Source organism: Stenella coeruleoalba (genome assembly GCF_951394435.1).
Source record: "Stenella coeruleoalba genome assembly, chromosome: 13".
Taxonomy (NCBI): domain Eukaryota; kingdom Metazoa; phylum Chordata; class Mammalia; order Artiodactyla; family Delphinidae; genus Stenella; species Stenella coeruleoalba.
The window spans coordinates 70578765-70593317 of NC_137159.1; the positions used below are offsets into that span (position 1 = coordinate 70578765).

At 51.6% G+C, this 14553-nt stretch overlaps 1 protein-coding gene across 6 annotated transcripts in view; it reads left to right on the top strand.

Annotated features, from left to right (window-relative positions):
* The window catches only part of DTNB (dystrobrevin beta), a 242703-nt gene extending 229842 nt beyond the window's left edge, over positions 1-12861 (top strand). For 2 of the 6 annotated variants that reach the window (XM_079941143.1, XM_079941140.1), the window contains 4 exons: positions 2815-2974; positions 3762-3851; positions 10814-10848; positions 12594-12861. In XM_079941143.1, the coding sequence (XP_079797269.1) occupies positions 2815-2974; positions 3762-3851; positions 10814-10818 (255 nt within the window). In that variant the 3' untranslated portion in view covers positions 10819-10848; positions 12594-12861. Of the gene's footprint in view, positions 1-2814; positions 2975-3761; positions 3852-10813; positions 10849-12590 lie in introns of all 6 variants that reach the window. The other 4 variants (XM_079941139.1, XM_079941138.1, XM_079941141.1 and 1 more) reach the window with 4 other exon arrangements.
* The last annotated feature ends 1692 nt before the right edge of the window (positions 12862-14553 follow it).

The window sequence follows — 14553 nt, forward strand, 5'->3', positions numbered from 1 at the left end:
CACTTGTTATTATCTGTCTTTTTTATTATAGCCATCTTAGTGGGTGTGAAGTTGTAGCTCATTGTGGTTTTTTGGGTTTTGTGTTTGTTTGTTTTGTTTTTTGGCTGCATTGGGTCTTCGTTGCAGCGTGCAGCCTTTCTCTAGCTGCGGCAAGCAGGAGCTACTCTTCGTTGCAGTACACGGTCATTGCGGTGGCTTCTCTTGTTGCAGAGCACGGGCTCTAGGTGTGTGGGCTTCAGTAGTCGTGGCACGCGGGCCCTAGAGTGCGTGGGCTTCAGTAGTTGCAGCGCGTGGTCTCAGTAGTTGTGGCACGCAGGCTCTAGAGCACAGGCTCAGTAGTTGTGGCGCATGGGCTTAGTTGCTCCACGGCATGTGGGATCTTCCTGGACCAGGGATCAAACCTGTGTCCCCTACATTGGCAGGTGGATTCTTAACCACTGCACCACCAGGGAAGTCCCGCTCATTATGGTTTCGATTTGCATTTCCCTAATGACCAATAATATTGAGCATCTTTTCATATGCTTATTGGATATTTGCATATCTTCTTTAGAGAAATGACCATTCAGATCCTTTGCCTATGTTTAAATTAGGTTACCTGTCCTTTTATTATTGAGTGTAAGAGATCTTTTTTAAAAAATATTTATTTATTTAGGCTGCACCAGGTCTTAGTTGCGGTACACGGGATATTCCTTGCAGCTTGCGGACTTCTTAGTTGCAGCACGCAGACTCTTAGTTGTGGCATGCATGTGGGATCTAGTTCCCCGACCAGGGGTCGAACCCGGGCCCCATGCATTGGGAGCACAAAGTCTTACCCACTGGACCACCAGGGAAGTCCCAAGAGATCTTTATATATTCTTTTTTTTAATCAATTTTTTTATTGAAGTATAGTTGATTTACCATGTTGTGTAGATATTCCTAATATAAGTCCCTTATGAGATATATGATTTGCAAAAATTTTTCCCATCCTCTGAGTTTTTCTCACTTTCTTAAAGGTGTCCTTTAAAAATAGTTCTTAATTTTAATGAAGTCGAATTTATCTGTTTTTCTTTTGTAGTATATACTTTTTGTGTCATATCTGAAAAGTCGCTGTCTAATCTTTCCCTCTAAGAGTTTTATAATTTTAGTTCTTATATTTGGAATGATGCATTTTAAGTTAGTTTTTGTATATAATGTGAGGTAAGGGTCTAAGTTCATATTTATTTTTATCATGGAAAGATCTCAAAAAGTATGCTAACTTTGCTGTACAGCAGAAATTAAACACAACATTGTAAATCAACTATACTTCAATAACATTTTTTAAAGTATGCTAGATGATAAAAGCAAGTTGCAAAATGATATGTGCAGTATGATACCCGTTCATGCAAAATTTAAAGGCACGAAATATCATATATTATTCATAATTACATATGTACACATAGGTAGAAAGTTTCACACCAAAACCTTTGACGGTGGCTGCCTCTGAAGGGAAGAGAGGAGGGGGCTGGAAAGAATTAGTGGTGAAAGCTGTCTTCAGATTTATCTGCAGTGTTTTTAGGTTGGAATAAATTTGACACAATATTAATTATCAATTTGAGTGGTCTGTTATGTTCCACTTTTAAGCTTTCTGTATTTTTTAAGTTTCTCAAATTAAAACACACAGACACGAATCAAAGCAAGAACGATGGAGAACAGATCATTTCCGTTTGGTCCGGTGCTCACGCTGGGTGAAGCGTTGAGCTGGGGCTTTGTGCACCCAGCCTGTCAGCCTGTTCGAGGTGGCAGGTTCTGTTTGTACGCGGGGTTTGTGAGCCAGATCCCAAAAGATAATTATCTTCCTTTGAACTCATTTGCACACTTTGGGTTATATTTTCCCAGTTTTGCTTCCAAAGAAAACCCCGCTCTATATGCCACCCTCAGTTGCCCTTCCTCTGAAGAGCAGCAGAGCCCAAATCTCAGCGAGCTCCCTTTAACCGGAGCTTTTAAATTTGATCCCATTGCTCCACGCTTTCTCCAAAACTGAGGCAGAGCCTCACAAGGAAAGTTTGGTTTCCGCTAAATGTGTGTGTCCATTCTCACCTAGTCCCCACGGGATGGCCCACAGAAGACCTCACTGTGTGTGCTTGACGAGTGCAGCATGACGGGCCAGATGACCAGGCTCCTGGGAACAGCCTGCAGCTAGACTCCTGACCCACAAACTCAGGCACGCTCCCTGTGGCCTGGCAGCTGCAGAGGCGCAGAACACGTGTCATTGCCCTTAAAGTAGAAGGGCTTGTTCCAGCATCTCCCGCTGACGAGACGTGCAGCCTGACACAGAGCTCTTCCTCTCTTCATCCTTGTTTTTCTTCTGTAAAATTGATACAAAACAACATGTGCCCCTTCTACTCACAAGTTGTTATGAGGATCAAATGAAATAATGCACCTGAATGTGTTTGCAAACAAAACTCAAAGGTGTTTGTATATTATTTCCCAGCTGTGTGACCCCAGCCCCTCCCAGATGCTCCAACCAGCTACTCTGCTCCATCTGTCCACCTGGAAGGCCCCCCCTCCCTGTGCACGCCTCTACCCCTTTCCCTCCCACTTTTAGTCCGTTCTTCAGTGTTCCTGCTGCCTCTTCTCCCTCCTCGCCCTTTGTTCTCTCCCTTTCCTTCCCTTTTCTTCCTCTCACCAGTGCTGGAGGCAGCCTGACTCCTTCCTTTCAAATGTGATCGTGCACTGCATTGCACCACTGAACTGAAGCCCTGGGCTGGCTCAGGTTGACTGAAAAAAAGGACTTTCCCCTTCCTCAAAGAGGTAAGGCACCTGAGATGACATGTTTTATCTCTTTGATTCTCCCAGGCTCAGGCCACAGGATCGCCGCAGACGTCGCCCACTCACGGAGGCAGCCGCTCGATGCCCATGCCCGTGCACTCCACCTCCGCTGGCTCCACACCCACCCACTGCCCGCAGGACCCGCTGAGCGGAGTTGGCGGGGACGTGCAGGAGGCCTTCGCCCAGGGTGAGTCCGGGAGCAGAGTATAATGGAGCGCTGAGGGGGTTTGGAAACGTGGACAAGATTCCTACTGAGGTTTTCCCAGTTTCTTTTCTTTTGTGCACTTCGCTTTAAATGATCAGATTTTCACATACAGTAAAAATAAGTCAAGCGCTGACCCCTTCTCATTAGATGGGCTGGTCTGCAACAGAAGGTCTGCAGGCTTTGTACATGTGCGAAGTACAGGCCTCCTGGGCTTCTGTGCTCTTTTTTCTGGGTTGTGGGAAGTGCCTTGTCCTCTGGGCTTTGCCTCCTCCGGAGGAATTGGATGGAAGCATCCCCAAAGTCGGGCACTCGGCCTGGAAAGTCCTTAGAGCAAACAAGAGAAGGAGTGGAACTCTAAACAGGACCTTGCTGAAGCCTCCTTGTCTGTGGAGCTAATGGCCAGCGATGTTATGTGGTTGGGGGAAGACAAGGCAGCTCAGGAAGTCTTCCTGGGGCGGAGACAAGAGCAGGGAGGTGGAGCTGGCGAGTAAGTCCTGCCTGAGCATTTGTTCTAGAATCCACCTCCTTTGATTGTGGCTGAGAAGTATGGAGTTGACAGGGTCCTGCTCTTCAGGTAGAGAAGAGGGAGGAGGACCACAGACAGACCTGGGTACCGGTGCTCCTGACGGCCTGGGAGCGGGCAGAGCTGCTCGGCCCATCTCCCCCTAGGAGTTCTGCCCTGAGTCCCAGGGCCCCGCCGACCCAGGCGTTCACTCAGCTCTCTCCCCCCGACCCACCTGGCATCGCCATCTGCTCTGACTGCCCTCAGGTACAAGGAGAGACCTCCGCAATGACCTGCTGGTGGCCGCTGACTCCATCACCAGCACCATGTCATCCCTGGTGAAGGAGCTCCACTCAGGTGACGCCCACAGCGCCCGCCCAGCCTCCCACCTCCCCCTCCGCGCCCTCCTCGCCGCCTCACTGCGTGGTAAAGCGTCTCCCTAATTTCACCACGCGGTCGTCTTGCCTTCCAGGGATGCGCTGGATGCCTTCATCCTGGGAGCCTCTCTCCCACACGTGATCACATAGAGATAATCACACGTTTAGGTTCCTCTTAAGAGTATGCCCTGTGGAGCAAACACAATTCCGACCTTAAAGAAATGCAGCTCAGTTAGGCCCCTTCCTCCCTTAATTTGTCTTCCATCTGTGCTTCCTCCACAGCTGCTCTTTCCTTAGGCCTGCTCAGCTGTCTCGCTCCAGAGCGTTCCTGGATGACTGGAACCGCATCAGCTGCAAAAGCTGCTGGACTTTCTCCCGGCTGCCTTTCTGCTCTCTCCTGTTTGATTTGATTTTGAAACCCTATTCTCTCCTTTTGTCCATGACGAGGCTCTGATTTCACTGGAAGTTCATGACCTGAGTCTGTTGCTTCCTTCGTTCCTCATGTTCAGTCTTATCTATGACTTCTTTCTCAGTCTGTCTGTCTCTTAGCTATTTCAGTGATTTTCCAGAGACCCTTACCTCATGGCATATTTCCCCTTACATAATACCCGGGAAGGAGAGAAAAAATAGAATGCCATTCCCATTATCAGCATGTCTTCAAGAATCCCCATGATTACATCAGTTTTGTAGCCGTCAGGTATTTTGCTAATCTTTTTTATGGTGGTCAGATTCCCGTGTTATATATTAAACAAACACATTCCCTTCCTAAGTGCTGTGGGTCACTCATACAGATGGCCCTCTTTTGTGTCTTTCCACCTAATGTAATGCTTTTGGATACCTTGAACTAGCTTAACAAGGTTATTGAATAAAAATATAAAGCAGGTTTTCTGTGGGCTATTCAGACACATGTACTTATTGAAACACAATACATTGAAATCATCTGTGCGTGCGCTTAGGGAAGGCGAGCCTCATGTACTCCTTCAGACCTTTGTAGGAGAAAGCGTATGCCTTTAGTGTTGTCATGGGACCAGGCCAAGGTCTGGCCCACGGCTTCGCTCTCAGATCTGCTGTTTTCATTTAGAAGAGAATAAGTGTGTGGCCTGTGTTGGTTTTTTCAGTACAGTTAAGATGCCAGTTCTCCTGTTCAGGCAGCATTACAGTAACACTGTCTCCGTTCTGGTACCATTTCTCAATCCCTTTTAGAAGCACTGCTCCCCTCCACACACACATAAACAGAAGAGATGACCACCTTTGAGATGACCTCATGGGTGATTAGAAAGTCCCTTCCCTAACATAGCTCCCACAGATGCCAGAAATCCCACTTCTGGAGGGAATTTCTTAGGGGATTTCAGACATGGAAATTAACCACACTCATGCCTCATGGCCACGTATTAGGTTTTGTGCAAAATGAGTGGTTCATGAGCTCATCACACTAGTTTGGGAGGTGACTAGACATCATTAAACACAAAGCACATAGAGACCAAACAGCTTCATAATAAGTAAGGGTATGGGGATACTCAGCAATGTCTCCTAGTAAGAAAGGATAGTTTTAACAAAACCATGTAATGTATTTGAAAGGTACCTTAGAGATCGCACTGTCCACTCCCCTTACTTTAGAAATGCGGTGAGTGATTATCAGAAAAGAGATTTGCCTAAAGTTACACAGCTTGAAGGGGCAAAGCTGGTCCTAGAGCTTAGGTCTGAACATTAAGCGACGCTCTTACCACCACACTGCCCTTATCCCCGCACAGGACAAGGGATCATGTCTGCAATCCCACGAGGGCCCCTTTCACTGATGCTCCACTCTAGGTCCATGGTAGATGTGGACTAGCCCCACACATGGCCCAGTATCTCTATCAAACACAGAGGTAAACTCCCTTTACATGCCAGGCTGCCAGTTTCTCAGTGAGTGGAAGAGCCCAACACCAACATGTGTTTTTTTTAATTTATGTTTTTGGCTGCATTGGATCTTCATTACTGCACACGGGCTTTCTCTAGCTGTGGCGAGCGGGGGCTACTCTTTGTTGCGGTGCGCGGGCTTCTCATGGTGGTGGCTTCTCTTGTTGTGGAGTACAGATTCTAGGAGCACAGACTTCAGCAGTTGTGGTGCACGGGCTCTAGGGCGGGCGGGCTTCGGTAGTTGCAGCATGCAGGCTCAGTAGTGTGGCTCGCGGGCTCTAGAGCGCAGGCTCAGTAGTTGTGGCGCACAGGCTTAATTGCTCCGCAGCATGTAGGATCTTCCTGGACCAGGGCTCGAACCCACGTCCCCTGCATTGGCAGGCGGATTCTTAACCACTGCGTCCCCGGGAAGTCCCCAACCTGTTTTTACCATCACTGTCGAGATTTTCATGAGGATGAGAGTAGGTGCTCAAATTATCTTCCATGTATTCTGTACGGCGTGGACCTGCTGTTTATATCCATAGCTTGCCCTCCTCATCTTTTCTGAAATCTTTTCACAAATGATGGACTCTTAGAGTTGGAAAGGATCTTGGAAGTCATTTCATCCAGTTGCTGCCTGATATAAAAGTCCTCTGTTTGAATATTCCCAGCGAGTTCATTCATGACCAGCTCTCCTCACTGGGAAGTTCTTCCTTATCAGGGAGCCAAAATCTGCCTTTCTATAGCAAACTGATCCTCATTCCTCCCTCTAAAGCTGCCCAGATGAGCCCAGCCCCTCCTCTCATGTCAGCCTTTCCAGTGTTTGATGGCAGGTCACGTGGCTCTCCCGCAGCCTCTCCTCTTTAGGCAGCCGTTCACAGTTCCTTCAGCCATTCCTCATGTGACGTGGGTTTCACTTGACCATCCCGTGTGCCCAAGTGTTGCAAGGCCCTGGTTCAAAATGCGTTTCCAGGGCTGAGCACGTCTCCACATTGCAAGGGGTCTTCCCCCTGACCCCCACTCCACCCCCAGCACGGTGAGCTCTGCCACCGCCCTGAGCAGGCCCCAGGGAAAGTAACCTTAGATGGCATTAGCTTTTTTCCACACAGCCACTTTGCACTGTTCAGTCATTTTAAGTTTGTCATCAGCTAAAACCAGGTTTTTGTATGTTTGTTTTGTTTTGTTTTTAACGAAAGCCAGTGTTCATCTAGGTATTCCCTGCTGTACACTTTTATCATTGTTTTCTTGAACCTGAATGCAAGGTATTAGCCATATACCTTAGTAGATATCATCACCTTAGAGAAGCCAGCAATAGAGCCAGAAGCTGGGTGGGTGACATCAGACTGCACTGCTCTGGGCTCAGGGCTTATGGGGACATGATGCTGGGGCATGGACCACACAGGGTGCAGACTAGGTGATTTCAGCACCCTTGGAGACCTGAAGCCATGAGCTTTTAGCTAGGGTTTCCTCCCAAGCCTCCTAAGCTACTCACTTCTCCCTCCTCCTATGCTTCTACTGTGCCGAAGGGTCACTGGCCTCCTTGGACTTGTTTTCACAGCAGGGGAAGGTGCAGAGGAAGAAGAAGAGAAGGTGCAGAATGGGAAAGACAGAGCTAAAGGCAGCTCCAGGACCCCTAGTCTGAATGGGAGCCAGAGCCCTAGCCCCTGAACGGAATCCCCCCTCCCCTTTGTTTCTGCCTTCCTTCCTGCTGCCACCTTTCCCCAGAGCTTTCAGACCCCCACGGATCCTTCTCCCTACTTTTCCCAACTGACCATCAAGTTTTTCCCTAGAGGTGGTTGTGTCAGTGGATCAACAAAAGCTTCCTGATCTCCTGACACTATGATAGACGGATGGGATACAGGAAGTAGATGCAATTAAAACACCAAACGTGACCCCTTGCCTCAAGGAGTTTGTAATACAGTTAGGAGAGCAAAATTAAGATATGCAAAATAAATAGGAGATAAAAGGAAGTGGCAGGAAAAGTTAGTCATCGAACTTTGAGCGTATGATTATAAATACAAGAAGAGTTTCTGAAAAGGCAGAGATGATTGTGGACAGAAGAGCCAGATGGCTTTGTGGCTTCTCGGAGGAATTAAAAGCAACAGAGAAAGGTATCAGCACGGGACAGTAATGCTTCCTCATTTTATTGTATATAAAACCTTCTTAAAAATAATGTATGTTCAAAAGAGCTGTGCTAACTGATTTCCATGTATAATCTCATTCAGTCCTCAACGACCTGGTGAGATATGTAATATAATGATATCCCCGCTTTACCAATGAGGAAACAGGCGCAGAGAAAGTTAGATCAACTAGCTATTAAGTGGTAAAGATTGGATTTGAGCTGGGTCTTTCTCACTCCAAACTTCATGCTCTTAATCTTCATGTTTCTATGTTACCCTGAACAGATAACACAATTCTCTTTGGACATTTGAGAGTTAGCTGTTATTTCTGTGATGTATTAATATGTCCAGTTGCTGGATTCCTTCAAAATATAAGCTCCACAAGGTGGAGACTTCGGTCTGTTTTGTTCAGGTTGTATCCCCAGTGCCTAGAACGGTGCCTGGCATGTAGTGGGATGTCAGTAGATTCATAAACGTAAGGAAATAAACAGGCTGGTGGGCAGCAGAGCACTTTGTCCGGGAGAGAAGTGGGTGGCTGCCCAGAGGAGGCTGTGGAGCCTGAGGTGGAGCCGGCCCAGCTCTCTCGGGTCCCTGCTAAATGCTCTGCACGTAACACACTCTTCCTGTTTGATTCCACGGCCCCGTGAGGGAAGGCTTCTAGACAGGGCTCAGGGTGGTTAAACAACGTGAGGCCGTAAGTGGCAGAGCCTGGACTCAGCCCAGGTGTCTCTAACACCAGTGCCCATGCTTTAGTCTGAGCCGACTGCGAGACCACGTGAAGGGAGAGAAGTCTTAAGGAAGGGTGGAAAGAAGTGGATACGGGAAAGGAAGTTGTGATGGGAAAGGGGGAGCATCTTGGGAGGGGTGTGTCCGGAGCTTTTGCCCATAGTGGCTGGTGCGGATAAGAGAGTGAGGTCTTTGAAGTTTGTCAGCAAGGACACTGGAATTGCCAAGGAAGAAACGGAGAGAAGAAAAATGTACTCCAGGTGCTGAAATCATCGAGTGAGTCAGAGCAAGGCCTGGGAGAAAGTGGACGATAGCTATGATGAATTGCTGAGAATGAAGTATTTGGCATGGCCGTCAAAAGGTCAGCAGTAGAGGGCAGCGGTGTTTGAAACATCTAGAAATGCGGCAAAGAAATGGAGAGAAGACGGACTTCCGCATACCGATGGGGGACTAGGAATAAGGCAGGAGGGTTGTAGTGCAAGAGGTGAAGAGAAGAGGAGACACACAGAGATAGATTTACGCTTATGTAAACACATGCTGCAAACACACGCATGCACGCACACACGGTCCCACCAGATCCCGGCGTTCATGTGGAATGTTCTTGGCTGAAGACCTAACAGCTGCTGCTTTGGCCTCTCTTCCCTTATACCCCACTCCCTTCCCAATAGCTTTTCCCATGGCCTTTCCTCAGTCTGCCCCGCTCCCCCGAAGCACACAGAGGACTGTGCCTTGACCACCTGGGCCTTGCCCTGACCACAGACTGTAGCCTTAGACCTGGTTCAAGTCTGGATGTAGGCTCTGTCTCACACAGGGACTGGGTGTGGCTTCCCTTGTCCGGTACCCGGTGCCCTCAGGGTCCCTCTGTCCTGGCACCTGTGTTGCCCTGTCAACATCTCTTCTTCCTTTGCACCTCTTGCTTTGTACATCTGTGTGAAATGTTTTCGTGAGAATGCCTGAATTTCTGTTTCTGTGGCTTTTAGGTGTCATCCCCAAGGGGAAGAGTATTAAGAGTTGGGGTGAGAGATGGGTAGGGTTTAAAAAGGATGTTTGACTCTCAGCATTGTATAAGGTCCTGGGATATGTCCCTGTAGTTAACGTGTGGCTGTTACGTGGGTATAGTTCTAAAACCATGGACGGACCTTCTGATTCTCCACTGTGATCTAGGCGTGAGATCTTACTATAGACCGAGGTAGCCGTAACTACTGTCACCTAGGCATTAGAGGGCAATAAGTATCAACCAGAAAGAGAGAGCAATTTGCTTCTTTGGGGTTGAAATCATGCTGACATAATACAAACACAACTGGGTCAGCACCCTGTCAGGCATAGTCTGCTCAGTGCAAAAACTGTGAGAGCCAAATGGGCACTTTTGAAGAACTCACGACTCAGCCACACTTCCCAGCCACATTCACCTCTGCCTCGGCCTCTCCCTGCCTGCCCTGGCTCCCTGTCTGGCTGCACCCTGGGGAATGCTCCTGCTCCGCTGGATTCCCACTTTGCATCCCCTCACCTTGAGGAGTCAGTACTTACAACCAAGACTATATAGATGAAACGCAGGCTAACAGAACTTCCCCCATATTACCTCAGAGCCCTAAATTCGTCTCAGCTGCTCCACGGCCTCATTTTATGTCCCTGTGTCCTTCAGAATCACCTCTCCCAGAACCTGCCCCCACGGTGTTGGAAGCTATAAATCCGGTTTGCACACCTAACGCTAGTGCGTGTCTGGTAGACTGCCAGCAGTGGTCCTTGGTGAGAACAGATACAGGCTTTTGAGGGTCCAGGCGATCGTTCAAGATTTCAGGGTGAACAGGAGTGTGATTTAGCATCCCAAGCAGATACGTCTGCGGGAAGGAACTACTGCTCCTATCATAGTTTAGACCATTTTCACCTTGTTCACTTTCAGAACCACACGGATGGTGCCCCCTGATGTAACTGCTCCTTAGGTTTAAGGCAGATTCCTTTCTGTTTTAGTATTATCGTCCTCCTCCTCCTGAGAGGCACTTGTTTCCATGGCTCTATTAGGTCAGCTGCAGTTGCTGGTTGTAGGTTGGGTGACTCACCTCTGTTTTCATACCTGGTCGGGCAAAGTCGACCTACGGGGAGCAAAAGGGGAGAGGCAAGCCCAGGAGCCCATGGGTCAGGGAGGCCCCAGGTGAACATCCGGGTGGCAAAGAGACCCCGACTGTGACCTCAGTGTATCGTTTGTGTCTGTGCTGCACAGGTTAGCGGAGGAGCCGGGACAGAGAGGATGCACGGGTGAGTACGGTGTTCTCTGCCCGCCCCACGGCCCCTTTCCCTCCTCCCTTTCCTCGTCACACTTCCCAAGCCAGAGCCACCCCGACACGTGAGATCCAAGTCGGGGTTTCCTTTATGAGCCCAGCTGCTCCTCTTCTCTGCTCAGCCCCGCCAGCATACCGGCTGGGCCGCATTTCCAGGCCCGGACCCGTCCTGCACTGCTGTGGGCCTGGGCCTCGGGCAGGCCTTGGTGTCACCTGTGTTGGGATGCAGGTGGCAGACCAGACGCCGCTGGCTGAAACCGGCTCTGGGAGCGGGCGTCAGAGGTCACTCCCGGGGCTGCCGCTGCCTCCTTGCTCCTGATTTCCCCCAGCCACTATCATTTCTCTCTGGGGGTCCAAAGCACAGCCCGCGTGGGATCACACTGACTCTGCCAAGCCGACCAAGTCGTTTCCCATGATGCCTGGCCAAGCTGCACCTTCTCACTTCCTAAAAAAATTGATAGAAGTACAGATTTCCTCACCGGCAAATGCCCATTGCCTTTAGGAATTAGTCTTTCACGCTTTTCCATCTCAGGACCTTAACTTTTATCTAGTTCCAGTTCCAAGGTATTGCAGTTTCGGGGCATGCCCTGCACACTGAAAGGAAGGGACGAAAATGATTGGACAACTAATCAGTTCAAGAGAAGGGTTCTTTCAAGGATAGATGCCTTGGGTGCAGCCTTGACATTTCTCTTTATTTTTCAGTCTTTTCTTCCCTCCGCTCCCCCACCTCTTGTGTTTAAAAGTTAGGCCATCTTCCTCAGTTACAGATCTTCCAGGCAGAAAAGCCAGGGCTGCAGCCCACGATCCAGAAAAGGAACTTTCCCAGGCCCTTCTCAGCAGTATTATCCTGGAGCAACCTCCGGGCTTTTCCTGACACCCCCGCCTTCCCCCGTCTGCACCAACCTGTTGGTTCTGTCCTGCTGGCACTCCAGGACCTGCTGTCTCTGAGCCTCCACTGACTCAGGGATCGTGCAAGCTAAAGATGGGCAGTGTGAGCTGCAGAAATTGTCTCGCTGCCCTGGAAACCACGGACCCTCCAAGGCTGGGGCAGGCTTCTCCCTGAACTCACCGCGCATGCAGACGAGACCCTTCCTGACAGCAGCCACGAGGCAGTCAGGAGCTGACTTGCCCTCGGGGAGCCTGTCAGAGCCCCTCTCCTCGGGGCACACAGGAACTGGGGGACGAGGAGAGGCGTGTCTGCCACCTGGCCCACCACTCTTCGTGCACATGAGGAAACTAAGGCCCACCACCCAGGAGCTCGGTGCCGGAACTGGAATCGGAGCTGGGTCCTCTGCTCCTAGTGCTGTCCTCTGACCCCAGGAGGAATATTGAGAAACTCACCACTAGTGGAGAGTCAAATGGAAAGCCTGCACACTCAGGTGGACCCTTAAGTTCTGCTGTCCTCGGCCACGCGGCTAGGCTTTCTCCCCTTCCACTCAGCGCTTCTCAGCACATCTCTGCCCTTCTCCTCAGTCACGATTCTTCTTCCCATGAAACCGCCACATTCCAAACCTTGCACTGTGAACACAGTTCTTTCTTTCCTGGAAACATTTCCTGACCCTGTGACCTAAGCAAGGACTCCAAAGACTCGAGATACCCCCAGAAAAGAGAATGCCCCCTTCCCTAAAAGGGGGTGTGAGTATTGTCACTCTTGGCATATCCCGAGTTGAAAGGTAAGCGTCCCAGCAGCGCTATCCTTGCACATTGTCTTGTCCCCAGCAGACGTCAGCAGCCTTTGCTCGGAGACTCTTGGCAGTGCCCGGGAGTCACAGTGCGTCTGTCCTGCACAGGCGCAGGGGACGTGGAGTGAGCTGGCACCGGCAGGAGGAAGGCGAGGTGTTCCCCCAGAGGTGCATTCCTGTCCGTCTCTCCGCTGCTCACCTGGACCAGGCTTGCAGGCTTCCAGACGTCACCACCCGCTGGGGCGAGGGGAGCCCAGACGGTGGGAAGTGGGAGGGACTGCTGGTGCTGCCTCGGGCACACCCCCCCACCTCGCCCAGTCCTGCATGAACTGGCATCTTCATCACTCCCCTCTGGGCATGGTCTCATCGCTGCAACAGGAATTTACTGGAGGTTGAAAAGGGAAAAGAAACAGCACGAATCTCCTGTGTGTGTGACCTGGTGGAGTTCTTGCTGGCGTCTCGCCAGCACTCGGGGTGTTCCCCAGGATGGGGACACAACTTTCCACCTGGCCTTTGACCTTTAAAAACCAACAGGTTTTCTTCCCTCTATCATGCAGACAGCTTCAGGCCCTGCTCAGTTCTACCAACATTCACACCCTGGCCACGGTGCTAAAAATAGCCTCCTTCCTTTCTCACTGCTTAGGCTTCCGCCCTGTTTGATGCCTGCACTGCAGCCCAGGCGGGAAGCGGGAGCAGGGAGAGAGCTCTACACTGCAGCCCCAACGATTCCCCTCCTTCCCCTCCTTCCCCTGCTCCTTCTCCTCCTCCTTCCCCTGCTCCTTCTCCTCCTCCTTCCCCTCCTTCCCTTCCTTCCCCTCCTTCCCTTCCTTCCCCTCCTTCCCCTCCTTCCCCTCCTTTCCCTCCTTCCCCTCCTCATCCTTCCCCTCCTTCCTCCCCTCCTTCCCCTCCTTCCCCTCCTTCTCCTCCTCCTTCCCCTCCTTCCCCTCCTTCTTGTCCTTCCCCTTCTTCCCCTCCTTCCCCTCCTCCCTCCTCTCCTTCCCCTCCTTCCCCTCCTTCTCCTCCTTCCCCTCCTTCACCTCCTCCTTCCCCTCCTTCCCCCCTTCTCCTCCTTCCCCTCCTCCCTCCCTCCTCCTTCCCCTCCTCCCTCCCCTCCTCCTTCCCCTCCCTCCCCTCCTCCCTCCCCTCCTCCTTCCCCTCCCTCTCCTCCTCCTTCCCCTCCCTCTCCTCCTCCTTCCCCTCCATCTCCTACTCCTTCCCCTCCTTCCCCTCCTCCTTCCCCTCCCTCTCCTCCCTCCCCTCCTCCTTTGCCTCCCTCTCCTCCTCCTTCCCCTCCCTCCCCTCCTCCTTCCCCTCCTCCTCCTCCTCCTTCCCCTCCTTCCCCTCCTTCCCCTACTCCCTCCCCTCGTCCTTCCCCTCCCTCCCCTCGTCCTTCCCCTCCCTCCCCTCGTCCTTCCCCTCCGTCCCCTCCTCCTTCCCCTCCCTCTCCTCCTCCCTCCCCTCCCTCTCCTCCTCCCTCCCCTCCCTCCCCTCCTCCCTCCCCTCCCTCTCCTCCTCCCTCCCCTCCTCCCTCCCCTCCTCCCTCCCCTCCCTCCCCTCCCTCCCCTCCTCCCTCCCCTCCCTCCCCTCCTCCTTCCCCTCCTCCCTCCCCTCCTCCTTCCCCTCCTCCCTCCCCTCCTCCTTCCCCTCCCTCCCCTCCTCCTTCCCCTCCCTCCCCTCCTCCTTCCCCTCCCTCCCCTCCACCTTCCCCTCCCTCCCCTCCTCCTTCCCCTCCCTCCCCTCCTCCTTCCCCTCCCTCCCCTCCTCCTTCCCCTCCCTCCCCTCCTCCTTCCCCTCCCTCCCCTCCTCCTTCCCCTCCCTCTCCTCCTCCCTCCCCTCCTCCTTCCCCTCCCTCTCCTCCTCCCTCGCCTCCTCCTTCCCCTCCCTCTCCTCCTCCCTCCCCTCCTCCTTCCCCTCCCTCTCCTCCTCCCTCCCCTCCTCCTTCCCCTCCCTCTCCTCCTTCCCCTCCCTCCCCTCCTCCTTCCCCTCCCTTTCCTCCTCCT